This window comes from Pogona vitticeps, chromosome 4, assembly GCF_051106095.1.
Source record: "Pogona vitticeps strain Pit_001003342236 chromosome 4, PviZW2.1, whole genome shotgun sequence".
Classification (NCBI taxonomy): Eukaryota; Metazoa; Chordata; class Lepidosauria; order Squamata; family Agamidae; genus Pogona; species Pogona vitticeps.
In genome coordinates this window covers 146,823,545-146,844,792 of record NC_135786.1, presented here as the reverse complement: position 1 = coordinate 146,844,792, position 21,248 = coordinate 146,823,545, and the positions used below count along the sequence as shown (strand labels likewise).

The 21,248-nt window shown below is 39.2% G+C and overlaps 1 protein-coding gene across 3 annotated transcripts in view; it reads left to right on the top strand.

Moving 5' to 3' along the window:
• CDH12 (cadherin 12) overlaps positions 1 to 21,248 on the top strand; it is an 875,078-nt gene that overhangs the window by 764,119 nt on the left and 89,711 nt on the right. For all 3 annotated transcript variants that reach the window (XR_012086709.2, XM_078391722.1, XM_078391723.1), the window contains exons 7-8: positions 13,815 to 13,934; positions 20,731 to 20,898. Coding sequence is in view for 2 of the 3 variants with exons in the window: in XM_078391722.1 (XP_078247848.1) it covers positions 13,815 to 13,934; positions 20,731 to 20,898 (288 nt within the window). In the remaining variant the exon portion in view is untranslated. The remainder of the gene's footprint in view (positions 1 to 13,814; positions 13,935 to 20,730; positions 20,899 to 21,248) is intronic.

Here is a 21,248-nt window from a genome sequence, read left to right as displayed (position 1 = left end):
AGTCTTCTTTATGGTCCACCTCTCACTTCCATACATTGCTACTGGAAAAACCATAGCTTAGACTATGCGGACCTTTGTCGGCAAGGTGATGTTTCTGCTTTTTATGATGCTGTCTAGGTTTGTCATCGCTTTCCTCCCAAGAAGCAGGCATCTTTTAATTTTGTGGCTGCTGTCCCCATCTGCAGTAATCATGGAGCCCAAGAAAGTAAAATCTATCACTGCCTCCATATCTTCCGCTTCAATTTGCCAGGAGGTGATGAGACCAGGAGGTGATGATAGTTTTTTTTATGTTGAGCTTCAGACCATTTTTTTTCTGCTCTCCTCTTTCACGCTCATTAAGAGGTTCTTTAATTCCTCCTCACTTTCTGCCAGCAGAGTGGTATCATCTGCATATCGGAGGTTGTTGATATTTCTCCTGAGAATCTTAATTCCCGCTTGGGATTCATCCAGTTCAGCCTTCCGCATGATGGATTCTGCATAAAATAAGTAGGGAGACAATATACAGCCTTGTGGGCATGATACTGTGCAGCAATATTGAGCCATTTCCTAGTGTTTTGACTCATGAATAAAGGAAGCACAATATCCCAAATTCATAAACTGTAGAGTTTTTTAATACTTGTATTCCCTTAAAAACAGAAGTTTTAGTATACATATAACAAATTCAACAGTAATTTCCCTTATATAGAATTACCCAGTGCCTGAGGATCCCAAAAGATGATTGCATTATTTGTTCCATGGTTGCTGGAGGAGGGCAGAACCAAGAACAGCTAGGATGTGACTGCAGTCCATATGTGACATAATATTTCGAAGGGCTGTTTTGGACTTAAGGAAATGGTGAAGCTAAAGTGTGAACCAGTGCAACATATACAGCAAAGAAGCATGCACACCCTTTAACTTCTCAGGTAAACTAATGTTGCTGTGCCTGCCCTGCAGATTGCACACTAGAAAGCTGTCTTCCAATTTCCAAGCCCTGTTGCCTGTACATTTTCCAAAATATGTCCTTTCATCTTTTGGAATAAAAATAGCTGCCTAGAGTGATCTCTAACTCACTCTTGGTTCACTTTTAAGTTTCACACTGTCTCTCACTACCAGAATCTCTCCTCATACTCCATACACCAGCCTTTATATTCAGCCCCCTTCCCCCTTGGCACCGCCTTCCGTCCACTCATTGGCTCCTTCTCCACTGCTCAGCTGTGACGGACAGGTGAGGGCAGGGCTGATCGCTGCACAATGTATTCTCACTTTTCTACAGAGGTAATCAAAAGGTCATTTGAAGGAAGCAAGTACAGCTCCCAAAAAGATTCAAGCGACCCTGCTAGCAGTGCCACTCTAGGAACTAGAGAGTATAGTACACAAAATAAAAGTCTCTACACTCCTAGAATGCATTGAAATTAGTGGGATTTAAACATTTGCAGTCTTGTGTTGTGTTTTATCCATGAACAGGTGCATATCTATGAACCTCCTATCCAATGTTAATCAGATTTAAGTAGAATAAATTTTTGCTATGTGCCATCAAGTCTGTTCCAACTAATGGTGACCCTAATAGGAATGTGTAGAGATGTGAGACTGCTGAAGGAACAGCTTGCTTTTGTCCTCTCCAGCCAAGTGATAGTCCATGGCCAAGCAGGGATTCGAATCCAGGTTTCCTGAGTTCTGTTCAGACATTCTACCCACTGGAGCACATTGGCTCATAATCAAACACAACCCTACAGTTTGCTCTTCAGACAGCAAACAAACAAAACCTGGAAGGTGAACTATTAAGTTCTGAACAAAAGTGCTACTTTTCTGTTCATTTTTCCAGTTAAGCCTTTTAGCTGAGTGCTTTTCATAACAAGTTCCTAAGGAAATGGTTTTGTGTGTTTTTTTTTTTTTTAAATGATTCAGTATTTATTAAGGATCTAAGTGGGTAAGTTCTGTTATAACAAAGCAGGATTTTGATTAAAAATGTTATGAATTCAGTGTGAACGATAAAAGGAGAGAAAAGGAGGTTATATGATAACAATCTAAAACTTTAAATCATAAAGGTCTTCATTTTCTCTCACAGCTGAAAGCCACAAAAGGCACCGAAATTATGCTGACAGGTCTTGCCTTTAAATTAAAATAAGAAATTTAATTCATTTTCAATATGCTGAGATTAAAACAAAAACAAAACTGGAGTCAGGGCTTCTTGATTGACACTTTTCCTAAAATTTAATTACCAAACCTGAGTCGGTATTCTGCCAATTGCTTTGTCCTTTAAATCAAAACATAAAATGCTGCTCAGTATTAACTATTTAAGCATGGCTAATTATTGTGTGCCATTTTGTTACTTTAACCAAATACACAGTAGAATGGTTGTTGTGGGTGTTTCGGGCTCTTTGGCCGTGTTCTGAAGGTTGTTCTTCCTAACATTTCGCCAGGGTCTGTGGCCCGCATCTTCAGAGGACAGCACTCTGTGCTCTGGTGTAGTTGGCTTTGGGAGTGCAGTATTTATGGCTGTGAGATAGGTTTTTGTCTTTTTCTGTAGATGGGTGATTAGTGTGTGTTGTACAGTAGAATGCGTTGGAGTTATGGCAACCTTGCACGCTGCCTTTAGTAGGTCTGTTGGGAGGGAGCTTTCTGGGCTGGTGAGACTGTCAAATCACTGACAGCACTAACCAATAGTTCCTTCCCTGCCTCTGACTCAAAGATACCCCCACGTCAGTCCTTTTTGCTCAAAGTAGTTGGTCATATTGCTAGCATGCTGCTATCTGTTTACTGTAAGTAAATGAAACATCTTTATTCTTTCTCCTGATAATGTCTCAGAGTGAATTATTGAGACTGTAGGTGCCAGTTGGTGAGAAAAAGGAGTGGCCTTATCTGCGGAACTTGACGTTATTTCTGCTCTGTGAATCCCTGCACTTCTGCTGCACAGCTAGATGAATTTAACCAAAATCCAAAACTCAGCAACAGAATGTTTGATTTACAAGCAAAAGTAGAATTGAGATCAGTTTTTAATATGATCTTTTTTCGTGCATTAATAAACCATATGCTGTATATTACAAATGTATCGATGAGAATGTGCTGTCTCTGCCATCTATAAAGCTATTTATAGAAAAAAAAACTTATTGTAATGTGAACCATAACCTGATATTTCTATGTTGCTTGCATTCATGTAAAACCTCCAAAGTTAGAGCAGGATTTCACCTTCATATCATTGCTTTCTCAGAGAGAGAACGACAGAGGGGGCCGCAACCCCCTCTATGCATGTCGATAACAACACTTTTAAAATTCCTGAATAGAGCTACAGATGTCCGTATCTCAGAGAGATATTCAAGGGAGCGTGTTCATAGACCCTTTGACTCAATGCTCTTGGGCAGGGTATTAAATGGTGGACTCCCAGTCTCAAGTTTTAAAGAAACTCATATTTTGAGGGAATTCATGTTTTTATACTCTACCCTTTTTTGATGCAAGAGGAGACTCACTGACAGTTTGTTGACCACAGTCTACCTAAGTCCTAGATAGACGGGGGGGGGGGGAATGAAATATTAGAATTGTGAAATTATCAAAGATAATACAGTTGACTCCCTTGTTTAAGCATCTAGCATTCTTCTAAGCCTATGTAAGAGTTTTTTTTGGGGGGGGATGGCAGCTGACATCCAAAATGAAGAATATTAATCAAAAATTCACAAAAGAAAATAACAGAAAATGCCCCCCCCCCAAAAAATCAAGAAAACCTGTGTTAAATTGGAGTAAAGGATTGAAGCTGTTGCTTGTTGGGAATGAGAAACAACATTTTTCACTTTCCATGTGAGAGGATGAGAGATTTTCTCTGTCTTGAGTAGAGTTTTCCCATTTACGCGAATGAGTTTTGACCAAATGAAATGTAACGTAAGTTGCACAAATCTGATGCATCTACTTTAAAAATTAGAAACATATGATTGGTTGTTTGCATTTTGACCAGTTAGCCAATCCCTGCGTGAATTTTATGTGCATGCTTAGTTTTAAACATTTAGAAGATAGTAGTTTTGAGCAGAGATGATACACAAACTAAAGAAAAAAGTGCTTGTCTTGTTCTGGCACTGAGGAGGGGGGGGGGTCTCATCATGTCAAGAGAATTTAGACTGATAAGAAGGAGGGATTTAGCAAATTTTCTTCACATCCCTAATCTAATCTCAGTCACTGTTTTGTTCTCACAATGACCTACTAGAAATCTTAGACTACAAGAGCCCATACTGACCAAAATCATATTATGTAGGTTACACTGGTATATGAGTGATTATGTTTCTAATGGGGTGGGTGGGTGTGATTTCAGTAGTTAAAAGGTTCCTGTTTTTGTCCTGTAGCTTAACCAACATATGGAATTTGTCTCTCATTGCATATTAGTTATGGAAGCTGTGGGACAGAAGAAAGAACTCTTTAGTTATCAAAGATCTCCTGTCAGTGTGCAACTTACGTTACAGGATTCCAAACATTGTCTTTTATATTTCATCACCATCATAGTTAGTACCATTGATAGCCTTATTTTTCTAGCAAGAGGAGAAAAAGAAAAATATCATAAACTCTTATTTTTAAAAATGTTTTCTAAAGAATTTTAACTCCAGTGAGAAAAGACTAAAGTCTGTTTCCAACAAAAAATCCAAAATCTGCAAGGAAAATAGCACCATCTGGTGACAAAAGGTATGCAATAAATTTTCATGGAGAGTTAGAGAACACAATTTTTTGAGTGTCAGCTTTAATGTACTGAAGGAAAAGCAAGGTCTGATGTGATTGATAACACTCTGAAAATCACAAGAGAGCACAATGTTTTTAACAGATTACACTTGTGTTACTGTTATTCTTAAAAAGAATACATTTTGGCAGATACTATTATATTGTACTGGAGCTCACAATAATGTTTTGTTGCTAGCCCATGAGAAAGGGAAAATACAAAGCAGAGAGCAAACAGCCAGGACCATGGACAGTTCACCACGAGGCTGGATCTGCATACAAGGTGAATATTAGAGTTGCAGACAAATGAAGCAGTTTGAGCTTGCAAGCCAGTACTGGTGTATCTAAAGTTGGAAACTATTTCTTCTCATAGTCTTTATTTTACTCAATATCATTTTCAGAAAATCCTATCTAAATCAAGTAGAACCAGAGTACAACAAAATATGTGACTTTGATTGCAGCTCAGATATGCCCCTTGTGTCTGAGAAAAGGCTTAAACATTTTTTATTCGGGTTTGTTCAGAAAATATGTTTTAGTCTTTAATCTATGCTAGAAAAAGTTCTGCATACATTACGAGGTTATCATGTGGTAATATCCAGATTCCCTCTGATTAAAATACAGTGTTCATGCATTTACACTTCATATGTGCAAGGAATTGTCATTTTGTGGAAGAGGAGTATGAAAGACTGGTTGAAAAGACAGCAAACCAGTCCCTTTTTGAACTGAAAATTGCATCACACAACTCACAGCAGTGCAAAAGATGACAAACAAGTGTGTTACTGTTTGTGCATTGTTATTCCAGGAACTGTGGTTCACATTGCTTTGCTTAAAGATGCAGGCTGAATGAAATGTGCAGAAATCCCTACACAGCACACAACCTCCCTGGATTTACCTGTTTAGGATAATTTCTGTAACAACTCTTAGTAAAAATAATGTTGTGCATCTGATATCCCGTATGGCATTCTCGAACCAGAAACCAGTGAGATCAATTTGAGGTGACACCTTGTTTTTCATGCATCATTCATAAAAGAATCTCATTTCCTTCACACCTTTTCTTCCTTCTGTCCTATGTTAAAACCTATGCCAGTGCTTCTGTTGTAATTCTTCTGACGTACAGAGGGCTGATGCACAAGACACACAGTATGTTGGAAGCACTGCATAGTAAAAATGATGGCCATGACTTCTTGACATGCTTATCTTGAGCTGCTGTGTCATGTCTGACATCTTGGGTCCTCTCTTATCCTATATGGAGACCTTGATCACATACCTGGCTTTCTGAAGATGACTTGGCACTTCAAAGGAGTAGATTGATATGAACAAAGATAATTTAAAAAACTCTTTCATACAGCTTGCTCTCGTTCTGCCTTGCATTCACCTATTTTGAAAGGTAAGCAGCTGATGGTTAGAAATGTTTCATGATCTACATGACATCAAAGTTGTCTAGCTACATTAATGTTCGAAAACTGGCCATCAGTCTCTGGCACTTATCACTCTTCAAACTAACTGTGACAGTTCTTTCCACACTGTGGCATTCTGCTTAGAAGCATTTTATGTTGTTTTGCAGCTGACACTGCATTTGGGGTCAGGAGGAGATAAAAACTTAAAAAAGAAAAAGACAGCCCTTGTCAAGGCCTTTATGCGACTGAAAGCCCAAATATAATTCTGACAGCATTATGTCTCATACACTTAGATACATACCTGGACTGGGTTTGCATAGAGCTTCAATTTTAAAAAATCCTTTATAATGGCAGTAAACCAGGAAGTAACCCAACCTGCAATGTAACATGAGGGGGAAAAAAAACATCTGCCACAAAAACAATGTCAAGAAAGACAGAGGCAATACTGATTTCATCACCTTCTGTTATTTTTATAACAAGGATCATCTAAAGTTTCTGGGAGAGGAAACAGCGTAAGATGACTTTTATTTTCTTAAACAGCGCCTGTCCATCCTCGTTTTCATGTAAGTCAAGTGGTCCAATGAGTCATTCCATTGCTCTGTGACATCACCATTATCCCTTGACCATCTGATAGGATTAGCGAGTTATGCAAGATTATGATCAGGTCAAAACAGGTTACGTGCACACATGAGTTACTAAGGGGTCAAACCACTCTAGCAAATCACCCCAAGAATCTCATTAACAGGCCTATGATTGCCATATTATTCATTCTGGAGTGAACATGGTTGCTCTCTCCATCTGTGTCAGAATCCTGTTGCAGCTGAAGGCCTCTTGCTGATCCCTGCCAGACCTCTCTGGGCTGACTTCGTTATTTCTAAAATAAAACCACTCTCTTAGCCATCTATAATTCAGCCAGAAAATCCTATTAGCCTATATTTATCTCCAGAATTAGTGGCTTCTGGCCTAAGACCTCTGTTCGCCTGTCTTCCCTGTACAGTACATCCTTGCCCAAGAATTCCCTTGCATTATTCCAGATAGATTTCCAGCACACTAATGACAGTCAAATGAGACTAAGGAGAGGTAATCTTTGTCACACCTAATCCTCAGAAGTGCTTTCTCTGTACTTTGGTGGTTCACCAATCTACTACGCCCCCCTTCTTTCATGTCTCTGTATATGTGTGTGGCTTAAGAAAATATCTTTTATTTCTTTCCTTATCTTATCCTTGTATCATCTCTGCAAATACCACTGCAGAACATGGCAGTAGCAGCCTGAATCTCATAATCCTCTCACTTCCTTTGAATATATATTTCCCCATATTAGTTACATACGTTATTGTTGAACCTTTGCTTTCCCCAGTAATCGTTTTATGTATCTCAATGTTTGTGACTTCTGTAAAACTCTCATGTTAAATTGCTCCATGTTGCTCTAAAATGTTAATATACTTAGCCCAATCTATGTCATGATGCATGTCATGTGCTAGGGTCCAATGATCTCTTATGGTTGTTTCACAAAACGTGTGAGTTTCCATGTACACTTCGGGAGCATACCTAGTGACACCCAAAATCCATATGAAAAATTGAGTTTCCCATGTGAACACGTTTGAGGCAACAGTGATTAATCGCATCTGAATGATACATCAGGGTTCAAGACTCACTTTCTAACACCCGTGTGAGTTGAAATGAGAGATAGCACTGGCGTATCCTGCCATAAGTCCAGGGCTGTTATACAGTTATGCCATTCATAAGAACATGGCTTGGGAAGTATATTTAGCAATGTATTTTTCAATTTGGTTCATTCTCAGAAATGAAAGGAGAAAGTGGGGAGAGGAGAGGAACAGATATGAAAGGGTTGATCTCGGAGAATTTGTAGTTTGTAAGATCACATACATGCAGTTGGGTGAAATGTGAAACAGTGGTAACTGCTCCCTTCTTGCATGGGCATTTAGAGAGCAGAGGTATGCCACATCTTATTTGTAACTTTGTGAGCAATGAGTTTGCTCTTTTGTGCTTGCTGTGCAAGGGGAAATACAAGAGAACCATTCAGTGTGAACTGTGTCAACCACAACAGTGAAAAGTAGCATCTTTATGGCTTCCTCTTACATTTGAAACAAGAAATCTGATGGCACTTGGAAAATCCCTAGCAAGCTGGCCTACCATATTGAGACAGCTTGTCTTTTTATTATTATTATTATTTATTTTAACTATAACATAAACATAAAATACATAAACCAAAATACAAATTAACTGCGTTCCCCACCACCATAGATGGGACCTCTTGCAATAATCCTCTTCTTCCTCCATATTCTTCTTTTATTGTCCTCCAGAACTTCATTGATTCTTGATTTCGAGCTTTCCCTTTTCCTCTTTTTAACACATATTCCAAAAATCTGCCCCATATGTCATAAAATTATCCTTTTTCATGTCTCCTTTCTTAACCTTTAAATTACAAGTTAACTTATCATTTATAGCTATATTCCATATTTCATTATACCATTCGTCCATTCGAAATTCAGATTTTGATTTCCATTGCCTAGCTATTATTAGTGTAGCTGCTGTTAATAAATTGGTAATCAATTTTTAGTCATCTTATCATATTCCACATTCTCAAATATTGATAACAAAGCACAGGATTAAATTCTATATATTTTTCACATATGTCATTTAGTTCTTTAAAGATTAGTTTCCAAAATCTTTGTACTTTTTCACATTCCCACCACATATGAAAGTATGTACCAATTTCCTTCTCACATTTCCAACAGACATTCAGATAACTAGTGTTAATTTTATTCAATATTGTCATCTTAAGCCCAATTTGAAAAAAAATCTCTTATTCTCACTGACATAAATCTTAAAACCCTCATTTTCCACATCTTTCTCCATTCTTCATCATTTATTCTTTTTCCTAAGTCTTGTTCCCTAACTAACTTCAATCCTTCTTTCTCACTTTCTTCTTCTTCTAAGTCAAGCAGGAATCTATAAATTTTACTCACTGCATCCTTTACTGAATCAGTCATCTGAATATCTTCATATGATAATAGAAATTGTTCATACTTTGTGTATTTTCTACCTTTATTATATTTCTTTATCCATTTTTTGGCCATCTTTCTAATTGCATTTAATTCAACCATGAGATATTCTTATTCTGAAGGATTTGTTTCATTTGATCTTTCAATCTCATTTTATCTGGAAGACAGCTCAAGACGTAACAACATCAAAATAATGGATTTTGAACATCAAAAAGGAACTGATCTTAAGCAGGAAGTGGTGGCCTGGATTAATTCTATTATGAATTCCCAACATCTGGCTGAAGAAGATATAGAGAGAATACATTTTGTTGGGAATCCCAGAACCAAAAGATCATGACCCATAATATTGAAATTCTTCAACTATGCCAAAAAAGAGCAATTTCTCAAGGTCCTTAAAGAAAAACTAGAAGTGTTAGTTTATAGGTTAAACTCAGTTCAGATCTTCCAGGATTTAAGCAATGAATCTATACAGTGGAGGAAAACAGTGAAACCCATTACATCAATTCTAATCAAGAACAGTAGGAGATACAACTGCGGTCATCATGTCTTTCTAAAAATATGGAAGGATGGAGTCCTTTTCAAAATCTACTGTTTCGAAGAAGGCAAGGATTTGCTGATTGTGTGGGGGCTTTGGAAGGGAGATAAAGGCAACCAAGGTACAAGCAAGTAGGCTTGCAAGGAGTGGAAATTTGAAAGAGAAGGTATCTAGACTGGGTGAAATTATTGGATGTTATTTGATGTTTCAAGACTCTCCCCTCTCCCTCCTTCCCACCCCCCCCTTTAACATGGTCCTTTTTCTTCTGTGGTTTATTTTTTGTTTTTTTTTAACACGGTCCCCTTCCCCCACCTGTGTTTTTTTTTTTTTTGAGACAGCTTGTCTTAACCATAGAAAAGACATTGGTAGGATTTCTTCATGTCTCTGGATATGATGTCATTTTGCCCCTTATCTGTGCTATCAATATCCTTCCCTATAGAGGTCCACCCCATCTTAATAGTTCAACCATTGAATTTGTCCTGCTTTCTCCTGATATGTCTTCTTAAATGGATTGGGTGATTTGTATACCACGAGTGTAGTAAGGCTTCCAGCAAATCCTGTATCCCATCAGCCAGTATGATTCAAACAAGTTGTATATGGATACCTTTCTTATACCTTTGTATCCCACCTGTTTCATTTACGTGGGAGACAATTGTGGATTTAAAAATACAAGATGAGCAATCACCAGTAGAAATATTTCATTGTTTTTCAACCTCCTGTGAACTTATTGTTTACTAATTGGGTCTTGAGCTTTCCCCCAGTTTTATTTTGTGGTGGGGGACAGTTACTCTGGAGTCTTTTATGTTCATGTTTGGTACAGCCTATTAACATTTATTTTGGGCAACCCTATTTTCTTCAGATATAAAACTGCAGCAAATGTTTATATAGGTCTTTAGTTATGAACAAACCTCTTGGGAGTCTTGTAAAGACATGAGTAATCTACACTAATCTGTATTAAAATGAAAGTAAGAAAAATGAAAGTGGATTATTTATAAATACTTCAATCATTTATATTAAATGTAAATTAAGGAATTCTGTGAGCATCTATGTAAAAAGCGCATGCAATTTGTTATGTAGGGTTGGTTTTTTCTTTCTTTCTTTCTTTCTTTCTTTCTTTCTTTCTTTCTTTCTTTCTTTCTTTCTTTCTTTCTTTCTTTCTTTCTTTCTTTCTTTAGTTATGCTTAATTCCTCATGGTGGAAAACTGAAGAATAAGAAATTGTTGAAAAAAATGCAAAATCCACTTTGGTATGTGTGTGAGAGTGTATGTTGTGTTGTGTTTCCACCACTACTCAATCACACATAAAATGTACCATTTATGGAAAAGATGGTAAGACCCCTGAATTATAAGTAAGAATTACTTTAATTGTAACATTTATCATGCCACCAAACTGTCACAACCCTGGCAGGGTAGTAATAAAGTAACTTCTAGGAAACCAGTCAATCTTGATCTCCCTTCTCATTATCTACCAAGAAGACACAGTACACAGTTCACTCTCCTATCTGTGGGATGGATTTGATCCATATGCCAAACGGTATTTGTTGCTTGCCTACTTCTCTCCAGTGCGTACAGAAGGAAGTCTATAGCCCCTTACCCCACTGTTGTTCCTTTCCTTGTGAGTCTGTGGAGAAAGGTTTCTGCTTATCTTTAGGCTCCTCACGAGCTGTGGCTCTTTGCTAAAAACTCTTTAGAGAATAATGAGTTATCTGTATATTCTTTGGGTATTGGCTGTAAATGGAGAGAAAAATCAATAGTTAGGTTCAGTATGTGCCTCACCTGTGCTTACTGAGAAGTACCTTGTAATTTTCCCAGAAAACAGTTTGCAATAGTTTGAAAACCCTTTGAATAAAACCCTTGACCACATTTGATGTTATTTAGTATCTGACAGTGGAAGTGTGTTGGTTTCATTTCCCCCCCCCCCTTTTTCAATGTTACAGAGTTTGCAGCACAAAATTTTATTGTAATAGCTTATATTTAACAGTAATAACATTTCATATTTCAAAATGTAAACAACTGTTCCCCAAAAGTGCAATGCAGATCCACCTACTTTTTTTCTGCTTCAAAATACTTCATCTGTAATCTTGATGTGTGTTGCTCAAAATTTTGTTGAATTAAGTTATGTGCTTCCAGATATCACTCAGAGTGCTAGATGGACCTGCATAAAACAGGGCCTTTTCCTCTTTTCCACTTCTTTAAATGCATTGGGAACAATGTAGACATAGTATCTTGACCTGTCATTCTTAATCTGTTATAATGAAGAATAGCTGCACTGTTTATGTGATGACCATTACTTCTGCCAGAAGAAAATGGGAAAATAAGTAAGGAAATATACATCCACACCGTCTTCAGGCCTGCGTAGCTGGGGAGGAGAATTTTCCTGTGTTTCTTGTGTCTGAGATATTGATGGAGCCAGCAAAGTGCATAGTATTATCAGGGGCAGCCCAGGCACAAATGCAGCATTAAGAAAAAGGGTCCTGTCTAGGTCAGGTATTTCTTGCTGTCATTACTCATATAGGAATTGGCTTCAGAAGTATATCTTCACAGCACATTGCTGGCAATTTTTCCCCTCTCCTATTGGCAGTGTCAGCATCTCTCTTTTTAAAGATGCTCCATATACTTTCACAGTCGTAAGGCCTTGCTAAAAACTGCCAGTGACAGGTCAGGAAAATGCATTTGGAGTCTCTACAGCTTCTCTGATCTGAATTCCAACAGAGAAAATCCTAAATCTACTGTGCTGTCCTTTTCAAGAAGAAAGTAAAGGAGTGGGGAGAGAAAAATGGGAGGAAATGGTGAGGGGAAGGCTAATGAATGCTGATTTATTTTGCTGGAATAGAGAAATAATAGCTATAATAAATAATAGCTTTATAGCTGACAGGTTGCTATATTTGACAATATTACTATTGCAAGTGGCTACGTTTTTAGAGCGACCAGAGGAGAGGGGGCAGACGGAAGCCTACAATTTGAAGAGGAGAATTAGTACAGAATTGTCCTGATTTTACAGTGGTACGAGTCAGGAGTGTACATATGTATGTTATAGAGCTGCACCTTCTCTTGTTGCATTGTTCCACCTTATGGAGAAGATGAACATGTGACTGTTAACATAATAGTGTAGTGTAGTGGCCCAGTTAGGACTGGGTTCATATCTCCATTTTAGATCAGCCATTTTCTCCCTATCTTCCTTCTCATACAGGCTCACCCAACTGCAATTAGTAATTCTCATCACCTTGTCCAATGCCATGTCCTTCAAGGTATGCAACTCATCCACCTGGGTAAAGGAGAGATGTGCCATGGGGAGGAAACATTACTATGTTGATATAAACCTTCTCTTGATATAAATGTATAGAATTAAAATGCATGCTGATGGGATGCAGCCTTGGATGAAGGAAAACTTGGGCTATCTCATAACTCCTTGTAAGAGCCATTCCAACCTCCGGAGAATAAAAATAGTTTTATTTACAAGAGATGTGAAATGCCAGTCCTGTGTTTTGATATTTATACTCTCAAAGAGTGCTTGGGAACATATGTGACTCTAGACCAGGTTTTGTGCTGCATAAGCCATTCCCTCCAAACATCTAAGGAACCAATGTTGTTGGATTGAAGGCTCCGTTCGTCCTAGGCAGCATAGCCAATGGGCGATGGGAGCTGTCATTCAACAACATCTGGAAGGCTACATGTTCCCTGCTAAAGATTTTCCTAAAGATTTTCATAGCTGTCTGGATAGCTCAGTGGCTGCAGAGCCAAAAGTTGGGAGTTTGATTCCCCACTGTGCCTCCTATGTGGCCTTGGGCAAGCTATACAGTCCCAGGGCACCTCTAGAAGAAGGGAGTGGTAAACAACTTCTGAATATTTTCTACCTGGAAGATTCTGAAAAGAGTTGCCGTAAGTCAGAATTGACTTGATAACACATGATTATCTTTTAAAGATTTACACAATGCAATCCCTCTGCTCTAAATATCTGTATTTTATTAAAGAAAGAGAGAGTAACTGTAAGTCTGTCTACCTGCTTTGACCATTTGTCCCTTAAAACCCTTGGGTTTTCCCCTAAAAGGAAAAGGTACAAAGTTAATATGACTATATTAAATTGCATCCAAAAAGCTGAGCCTGTAAGAATGAAGCCATGTCCTGTTTGATATACAAAGTTTAATTGTTTTGTTTTTCTGTATGACCACATGTTTTATTCTTCTCCTAGGGGCATACGTGCTTCAGGTCAAAGCAACAGATGCGGATGATCCAACATATGGTAATAGTGCCAGAGTGGTTTACAGTATTCTTCAGGGACAGCCATATTTCTCCATCGATCCCAAGACAGGTAACAAAACCTTTTTTCTGGTAGGAGTGTTATTACTTCTCCTTTTTCAAGTATCAAGCTTTTCAGATGTTCCCCTAGACAATTTTTTTTTCTAATGATATAGTGACCCTTACAATGCAGTGCTTGCAGACTGAAAAATAGCACCTGCCTTCTCTTTGAATGGTGGAAATGCTGCTTCCCCAAATTCAGTGAACAGTTACCTAACTGAATCAAATTAAGTTTCACCAAAGAGCATACAGGCCTTACTCCATATGGAAAATGATGGGAATAGGTGATTGTGGTGTCGTTTGGCTAACTTAAATCTTACCTATGGATATTCCAGTGGAGGTTGGGGTTTTAAATGGATCAGCTTGCTCTAACTATGTGATAGTCAACATTAGCAAAATAGCTTTCAGTGTTTGATGGCACCCATCTAACTTTACTTTCAATTGCTTTTATACAACTAAATTAATGCATTAATTGATCCTACTGTAAAAAAACCTCTCTGCTTATAATAGATTTATCAGTTCATACTAGGCATTGTATAGATCCTTGGGACTCTTCTATTTGTCATAGCTTTGAGCAAGCAACTTTGACAGGCATGAGCACTAATCTTCTTGCCACAGGCCTGGAACTGCACTTTAAAGTCTGGGACTTCCAAAGAACGGAAGAACAGAAGGGTGAGAAAAGACAAAGATGATGACTAGAGTCTACTTCTGCAGCAGTAAGAGGCTAATGTCTCGCAATCTATTTAAAAGACGAATCACTGCAGGCTCCTTTGTTTTTGTTTCTTTTGTGTTGTTACTGGGAAAGCTTTTTTTTCTCTCTCTCTCTCTGAGAAGGCAAAGGAGTCTGAAGAGACCAGAGCAGGTGGGTGCACCGTGGCCACACTGTGCTGACCCCTGCTGCAGATACTGTTGACACAAGTTACAGTTCTGAGCTAATAATACATTCCCTAACAACTTGGGCAGCAAATATATCGAAAAGGATTCTACAGCTACCAATGTAATAGGGATTTCAGTAGGCTCCAAGACCTGGACTGTGCCTAAATAAAGGACACATTGAGCAATGCCAATCCCCATGTACCCTTTTGGAAATACAGCAACCTAATCTTTCCCCAGGTTTATCATTATATTTGTCCACCACCAGTTTTCCATGAAGACCTCATTTCTGCAAGTGTGGAAATGTAAACAGCAAGGCCAGCTCACGTACAGAATGGTGGAGGCAGGGTAGAAGGATGTCAGGAATACTGTAGTCTGCAAAGCTGAGTGCTCTGATTTTTTTTTTATTCCCCCCCCCCCCCGGGACCTAGGTTTATGCTCCCACCCGTTTTTTAAGGCAGCCACTGGGAAGGGAATGACTGAGGTCCTTTTAAACAGAACTGGACACAGTTCTCCTTCTTAAAAGGGCAAAGCAGGCTTTCTTTGCCCATTCTGACCTGTGTCCTTCCCTCTGCCTTTCATATTCCCTGGATCTGCAATTAGGTGTGTGATCGCCAGAAGATGTTAATGAATCTTCGGCAGGAAAGGCAATGAAGGATCCTTTCCAGGGTTTAAAAAAAATTCTCATTCTCTGGTACCAGCAAGTCAGCATCTTTCTTAGTTTTTCTTCCTTGAGACAAGGAATTACTGTAGTCAGAGTGCCCCTCCACCCCGTTCATATACCTGAGCTCTTTCTGCCACTCTGTTGTCACTCTAGAACTGCACACATGGTGCTGATTTTCATACTTGCACATTTGTGTGAAGACAATCCATAGCCCTGTAGTGCAGCATCTTGTCTCAGTCTCTGTTACATCATCATCAGGATCATGTACTATACATTGCGCTGCATTGTATCACTTCCAGCAGCTGTCCCTGGATATAGGAAAAAAACACCCTTGTTGTTTAAAGACTTTCCATGTTTGCTGGTGGGGTTTCTGTAAACAGTGGTCCCTCCCAAACAATATCTTTCCTGAGCTCTGGGGAACATTTAAACCTGTGACTCCTCTATGTGCCATCTGAAGTTAACATCTACTTTTCCAGGAAATCCATCTTGTCATTCGGATATTCTTGTTACTTGCCTCTTACAGTTAGCCAATTTCATTTGCAGCCAGGGTGTGTAATCCAATTCCAGTGTGCAGCATACCTCTGAAAATCCCATGCTTAATCATATATATCCTCCCTATTAATTTGGAATGACCTTTTCTTTAGCCAGATTTCCAATAAGCAGCACTTTGGCTTTACTCTGAGCCATAGTTATCCAGGGTGTTTGTGTAGCTGAGGTCTTTGGACCATGCCCTATGTTATTTGGATATGTGCCGTTAAGTTTTATTCTGGCACAAGCGGGCATTTAAATGAACACTGGCACTCAGTGGGAAACCTGTGCTTTTCCTCCCAATCGCTTGCTTTTGGCAGGTAGCAAAATTGGTGGGTAAGAGGTAGATGTTAATGTCAGACTGTTGTTTGGAGGTCACTGGATGTGTGAGTGGGGGGTAGGGAGGGAGGGAAACGGTGCATGAACAGCCGGAAAAGCTCATGGGACAGGAGGACTGTTAATTGCATATCTCGTCCTATATTCTGAAATGTCATTCCTGCTTCTGTATTTAATAATTCAAGGACTTAACTAAAACGTTCTGCAGTAAATGCTGCCAATTGTGTGTCTTGAATGCAGCGTAGGAGGAGCTGCCTGCCAGCCCCTTCCTGCAAATGGAACTTCTTTTTCCCACTGAATCTCAACTTGAATGTCAGATGGAGTATTAAAGACTCTTGCTTCCTGGCTAATCAATGAGGGGAGGTGGAAACAGCATAATGCTGTCAGTGCAAGCTCTCCAGAGGTCATGTCCTCTGTCAAATAATACCCTATTTTAACACAAGATTTGTATTGCAAGTGTGTGAATCAGTGGCTTTATTTTTGAAATTAGGATGAGCATGATTTCCACTCCCCCACTTCTCCCCAGGCCCAAAGGGGATAGAAATAATGTCCTCTTCATGTTCTTCTTTTAATGAGATCTTGCTGGGAACGCAGAGGTGTTAAAATCCTGGCTCTGTGAGTGTTATGCAATATTTCTGGATGAGATGAATAATGACAACAAAGATTTCCCCGGGATCTCCTGCTTTGCTTTTTTTGGCTTCTTTTCTCAATGCCACCTTCCTTAATTATATTCGGCGTACACTCAGAAGGAAGCACAGCTGGGCTTAGGTCTTAATGGTTTGGGGTTATTGGCTGTGGGCAGATTCGAACCATGAGGACTTGCTCTTCACCGCGTAAGAACTTTATTGAAACCTTGATTCTTCTGGGGTCCAGTCAGATTTACCACGTATTTGACTGGCTTCATCCCTCTGAATAGTAAGTGATAAATACCCTCTTCTGTCCCTCCCATAAAGGTGCCCTTTGCTAGAGCATTGGCTTTCAGCTCAGAGTTACAGGAGGATGGACCAACTTGAGTCCTAACCAGTGCTATACTATGGAATATGAAATTCAGCCAGATTCCTGCCCCAGTAAAAAGAAGTTTGCCTTATTTGTCAACCAGTGAAAAGACAACGAGGAAGCAACTATGGCCTCCAGAAAGCTCCATAACTCAGAAGTGGCCAATGAGAAAGCCTTCTTCTGTGTCACTGCTAGATGTGTCACTGCTAGATGTGCATCTGCAGATGGTGAGGCTGAAAGAAGGATCTAACCTGAAGATCTCAAAGCCCAAGCAAGTTCATAAAGGAGAAGATGGTCCTTCAGATCACATTTACCCAAGCTGCTTAGGTTATAACCAATAACTGGCCTTTTCACCTTTGTGTTTTCATCTCTTTGAGCTTCCCTTCCCTCTCTGAGTCAAACTAGGCATGAAGGAGAATGCATACTTCCTCTGACTAAGCCATTGTCCTCCTGCAGGGAGACTTCCCCAAAGGTACGCCTTATCAGCATTGAGACTTTTAAATTAAGACCAAAGTTGCCTTCCAATGACCAATCACAAAAGAAAGCACTCTATATGAAATATAATAGAATTGGCCAAAAAATCATATGCTGTGACAAACACACAAGAGAGAATCTTATCCAGAAACATTCTAAGATCAACCTTTGCCTTCGGTTCATGGAATTTCAGAATACATTGATATTTCCTTACTTTTTGAATCAGAGCCCTCCTTATTTATTTTTGCACAATATTTAAGCTGAATTCAGAAAAGGAACAGGCAGCAAATATGTTTCAAATATATGTTCTTAACTGGTAGAAAAGAGCAGTGACTTGCAACAGCTACCGATGGAGATTAAAATAAAGTACAAAAACAAGATTACAGTTGAATGTTATGATTAAAAAAACGAGTATAAAAGAAGTGCATAAACGTAATACTGACAACAAACAAATTCTTAAATTTTTTCTACAACTTGGTTAAATCATCAATACAAATGGCATATGGAGTCAAGAAATTAAAAAAAAGAGACTCACTTAGAAGGGCAGCTTTGTATGAACTAGAAAATATCCTTAAGAGTAAGGATATGCTCCTAGAGACCCAGACCAAGTTCATCCATACTATAGTATGCTTGATTATGTTGTATAGCTGCGAAAGCTAGACAGCAGAAGAAGATTGGGGAGGAGGATTATTCATTGGAAATGTGTTGTTGGATTGTGGTTTTTTGGATACCGTGGACAGTAAGAAAGGAAAATGAACAGGTTCTAGATGAAATCCAGCTGGAATGCTCACTGGAAACTGAAAATTACTAGACTTATGCTATTATAATTTATACACATTGGCTGAAATCCTGCAGTAAGTTGCAACTAGAAGAGGCCCGTTGAATAAGTGAAACTTATATAGATTTTGACTCAACAAATCCCCAAAAATTTAATGAGCCTCCTCTAGTTTTGACTTACTGTTAGATTTGAGTCACTATGAGAATATGATTCTCAGGAAAAGACAGTGGTACTAGAAAAAGGGAAAGGCAGGAGGAGTAGAGGATGGCATAGCATCAAATGGATTGATTTAAATCTGTACTTTCTTAGACTTAAACAGGATAGGGCCTTCTGGAGGTCAGTAATTCATAGGGTCATCCAAAGACAGAAATTAATTGATAGGGCATAATAACAACTTGCTTCTTGATAGGACATAATAACAACTTGCTCCAGGTATTTGATATAATTATTTCCTCTTTCTACCTGATTAGGTGTTGGTTTTCTTATTGTTTCTCAGCTTTATGGAAGAGAGGGATTTCATGGAGGAGCAAGTACATTGGTTCTATATTCTTAAAGCTTTCCACTCTGTAGTGGTGGACTCAGCCTATCCTCTTGTGCTTTGGAATTTCAGGAATAAAATCTTAACATCACTACATGTGCACTCTTCAAAATCCTCTAAAATGTATTGGCAGAAGGGAGCCTTCTGTAGAGACTTAGAATCAATCTCGTACAGCTGGTAATATATTTGTGGAGAGGCACATCAAGAGTCTTTTAGAGAAAGGTGGTAGCATCCAGAGGTCTGAGGGTTACATACTCTTACCCTGAAATTTTAGAGAGCCACAACGCTTCTTGCACCAACCCTAACCCCAAAATATGTTTCTATCCAAAAGGCATTGTTTAAATAGGGAAAAATAATACTTCTTAGTTGTCATTCTTAAAAATATTGTACAAATGTTCCAGGTGTGGAAGACACAGGAATGGCTGGAATATTCGACATCTTCCCTGATTAGAGGTTACTGTTAGGTTTTGGGGGTACAACTCCAGGCTGCTAGATTCCAGGATCTATGCACCAAAAAGACCTGACTTTCAGTACCCTAAATAAGAAGATTATAACAAATTTCCAGCACAACAATTATTTCCCACTGTAAATAGGCTCTTAATCTCGCCAAATGCAGTTCACTTGCAGTGGCCCGGGTTTTCTACAGAAGTGGTGGACTACCACAATCAGTGGCAGTCTTTCATCCAACAAAAAATTAGGTCCATAGGCATCCCCCTTGAACATATTCTGATGCTTCGGCAGAAACAGGCCCTGAGAGCTCTCACCCAGAGGCTACACAACACAGAAAATCAGGAACTCTTTTCCCAGGCAAACAGAATGTGCCCCCCTTTGTCACACAGTGTTTTCCCACCATATAGGACCCCTGCAGGCTACCTAATCTCACTCTGCTCACCGCAGGCCTGCAGAACATTCATGCTGGCCTGACTGAACATGCTCCCCTCAGCCCTTCTTCAGGGCAGATTTAAGGGATCCCCGTGCCAAGAAAGGTTCTGCCCATGTGGAAAAGAGTCCCCTGAATTTCTTGCGCCTACACTTTTATACTGCCCATTTTATGAACAAATCAGGAATAGCCTAATCTGCTCGTTGCTGAACACGTTCCACGGCTACCCTTCCAGTTGGTTAGTAAAATACTGCCTCTTAAACCATAACCCTTATATCATAGGACAGGTAGCAATTCTTTCCTAGCTACAATGTGTAAGAGGGCGATGTTTGTCCCAGTTACCTAACCTCTCAATGCACCTGTCTTCCTGTAATCCTTCTCATTGTTTATACTGTATACTCTTTTTCTGTATGGGTCATATGAATGCAATAAACCTATTTGAAATTCCCAGCACTTGAAGACAATAGGAGAAGAGAGAGAGAGAAATGACTGTCTCTATCTTCCTCCAGGAGGCATGAGTTGTCAGGAGTAAGAAAATGACAGTTCCTGTTTCAGAAGGTTCTGTGCACACCTAATGCTTTAGGATTGTTGTCCTAAAGGCAGGGGCATGAGGAGTCCCCTGCCTCTCCACACTACTGTTCAATAGAATGAATAATAAAATTATTTTTCTATGGACATCATAGGATATCATACAATACTGATACACTGGATGCATGTATGTGTCTTCTGCTTCTTTTGAAAGGTGTCATCAGGACAGCCTTGCCAAACATGGACAGAGAAGTCAAAGAACAGTATCAAGTTCTCATTCAAGCCAAGGACATGGGAGGGCAGCTTGGAGGATTAGCTGGAACAACAACTGTGAATATCACTCTCACTGATGTCAATGACAATCCACCTCGATTTCCCAAGAGTAAGTTCTGTCACATATAAGTAACATTCAAAATGAAGATATCTATGAAAATTCTCAGCCATCCAAGTGTGGTTATCTGGAAGTTGAGTCCTGGCAACTAGATTTCTTTCTCTTCCTAACCAGAAATACCACTGTTAACGACTGTTAGCAACCCATGAAAGTGGGTGGAGAAGGACTGCAGAAGTGGGATTATCCCTCACCCCTTGTCCTTTGTCCTTCTAGTGAGCCGATTCAGACCAGGGGGAAGTGAAGCCAATGTGGAGGATATATCAAGGATCTCCTACCAACACTACTCAGACTGAAGAAGCTAATTGGACGAGAAGCAAAATATTTCAACGAAGAAGTCCAGT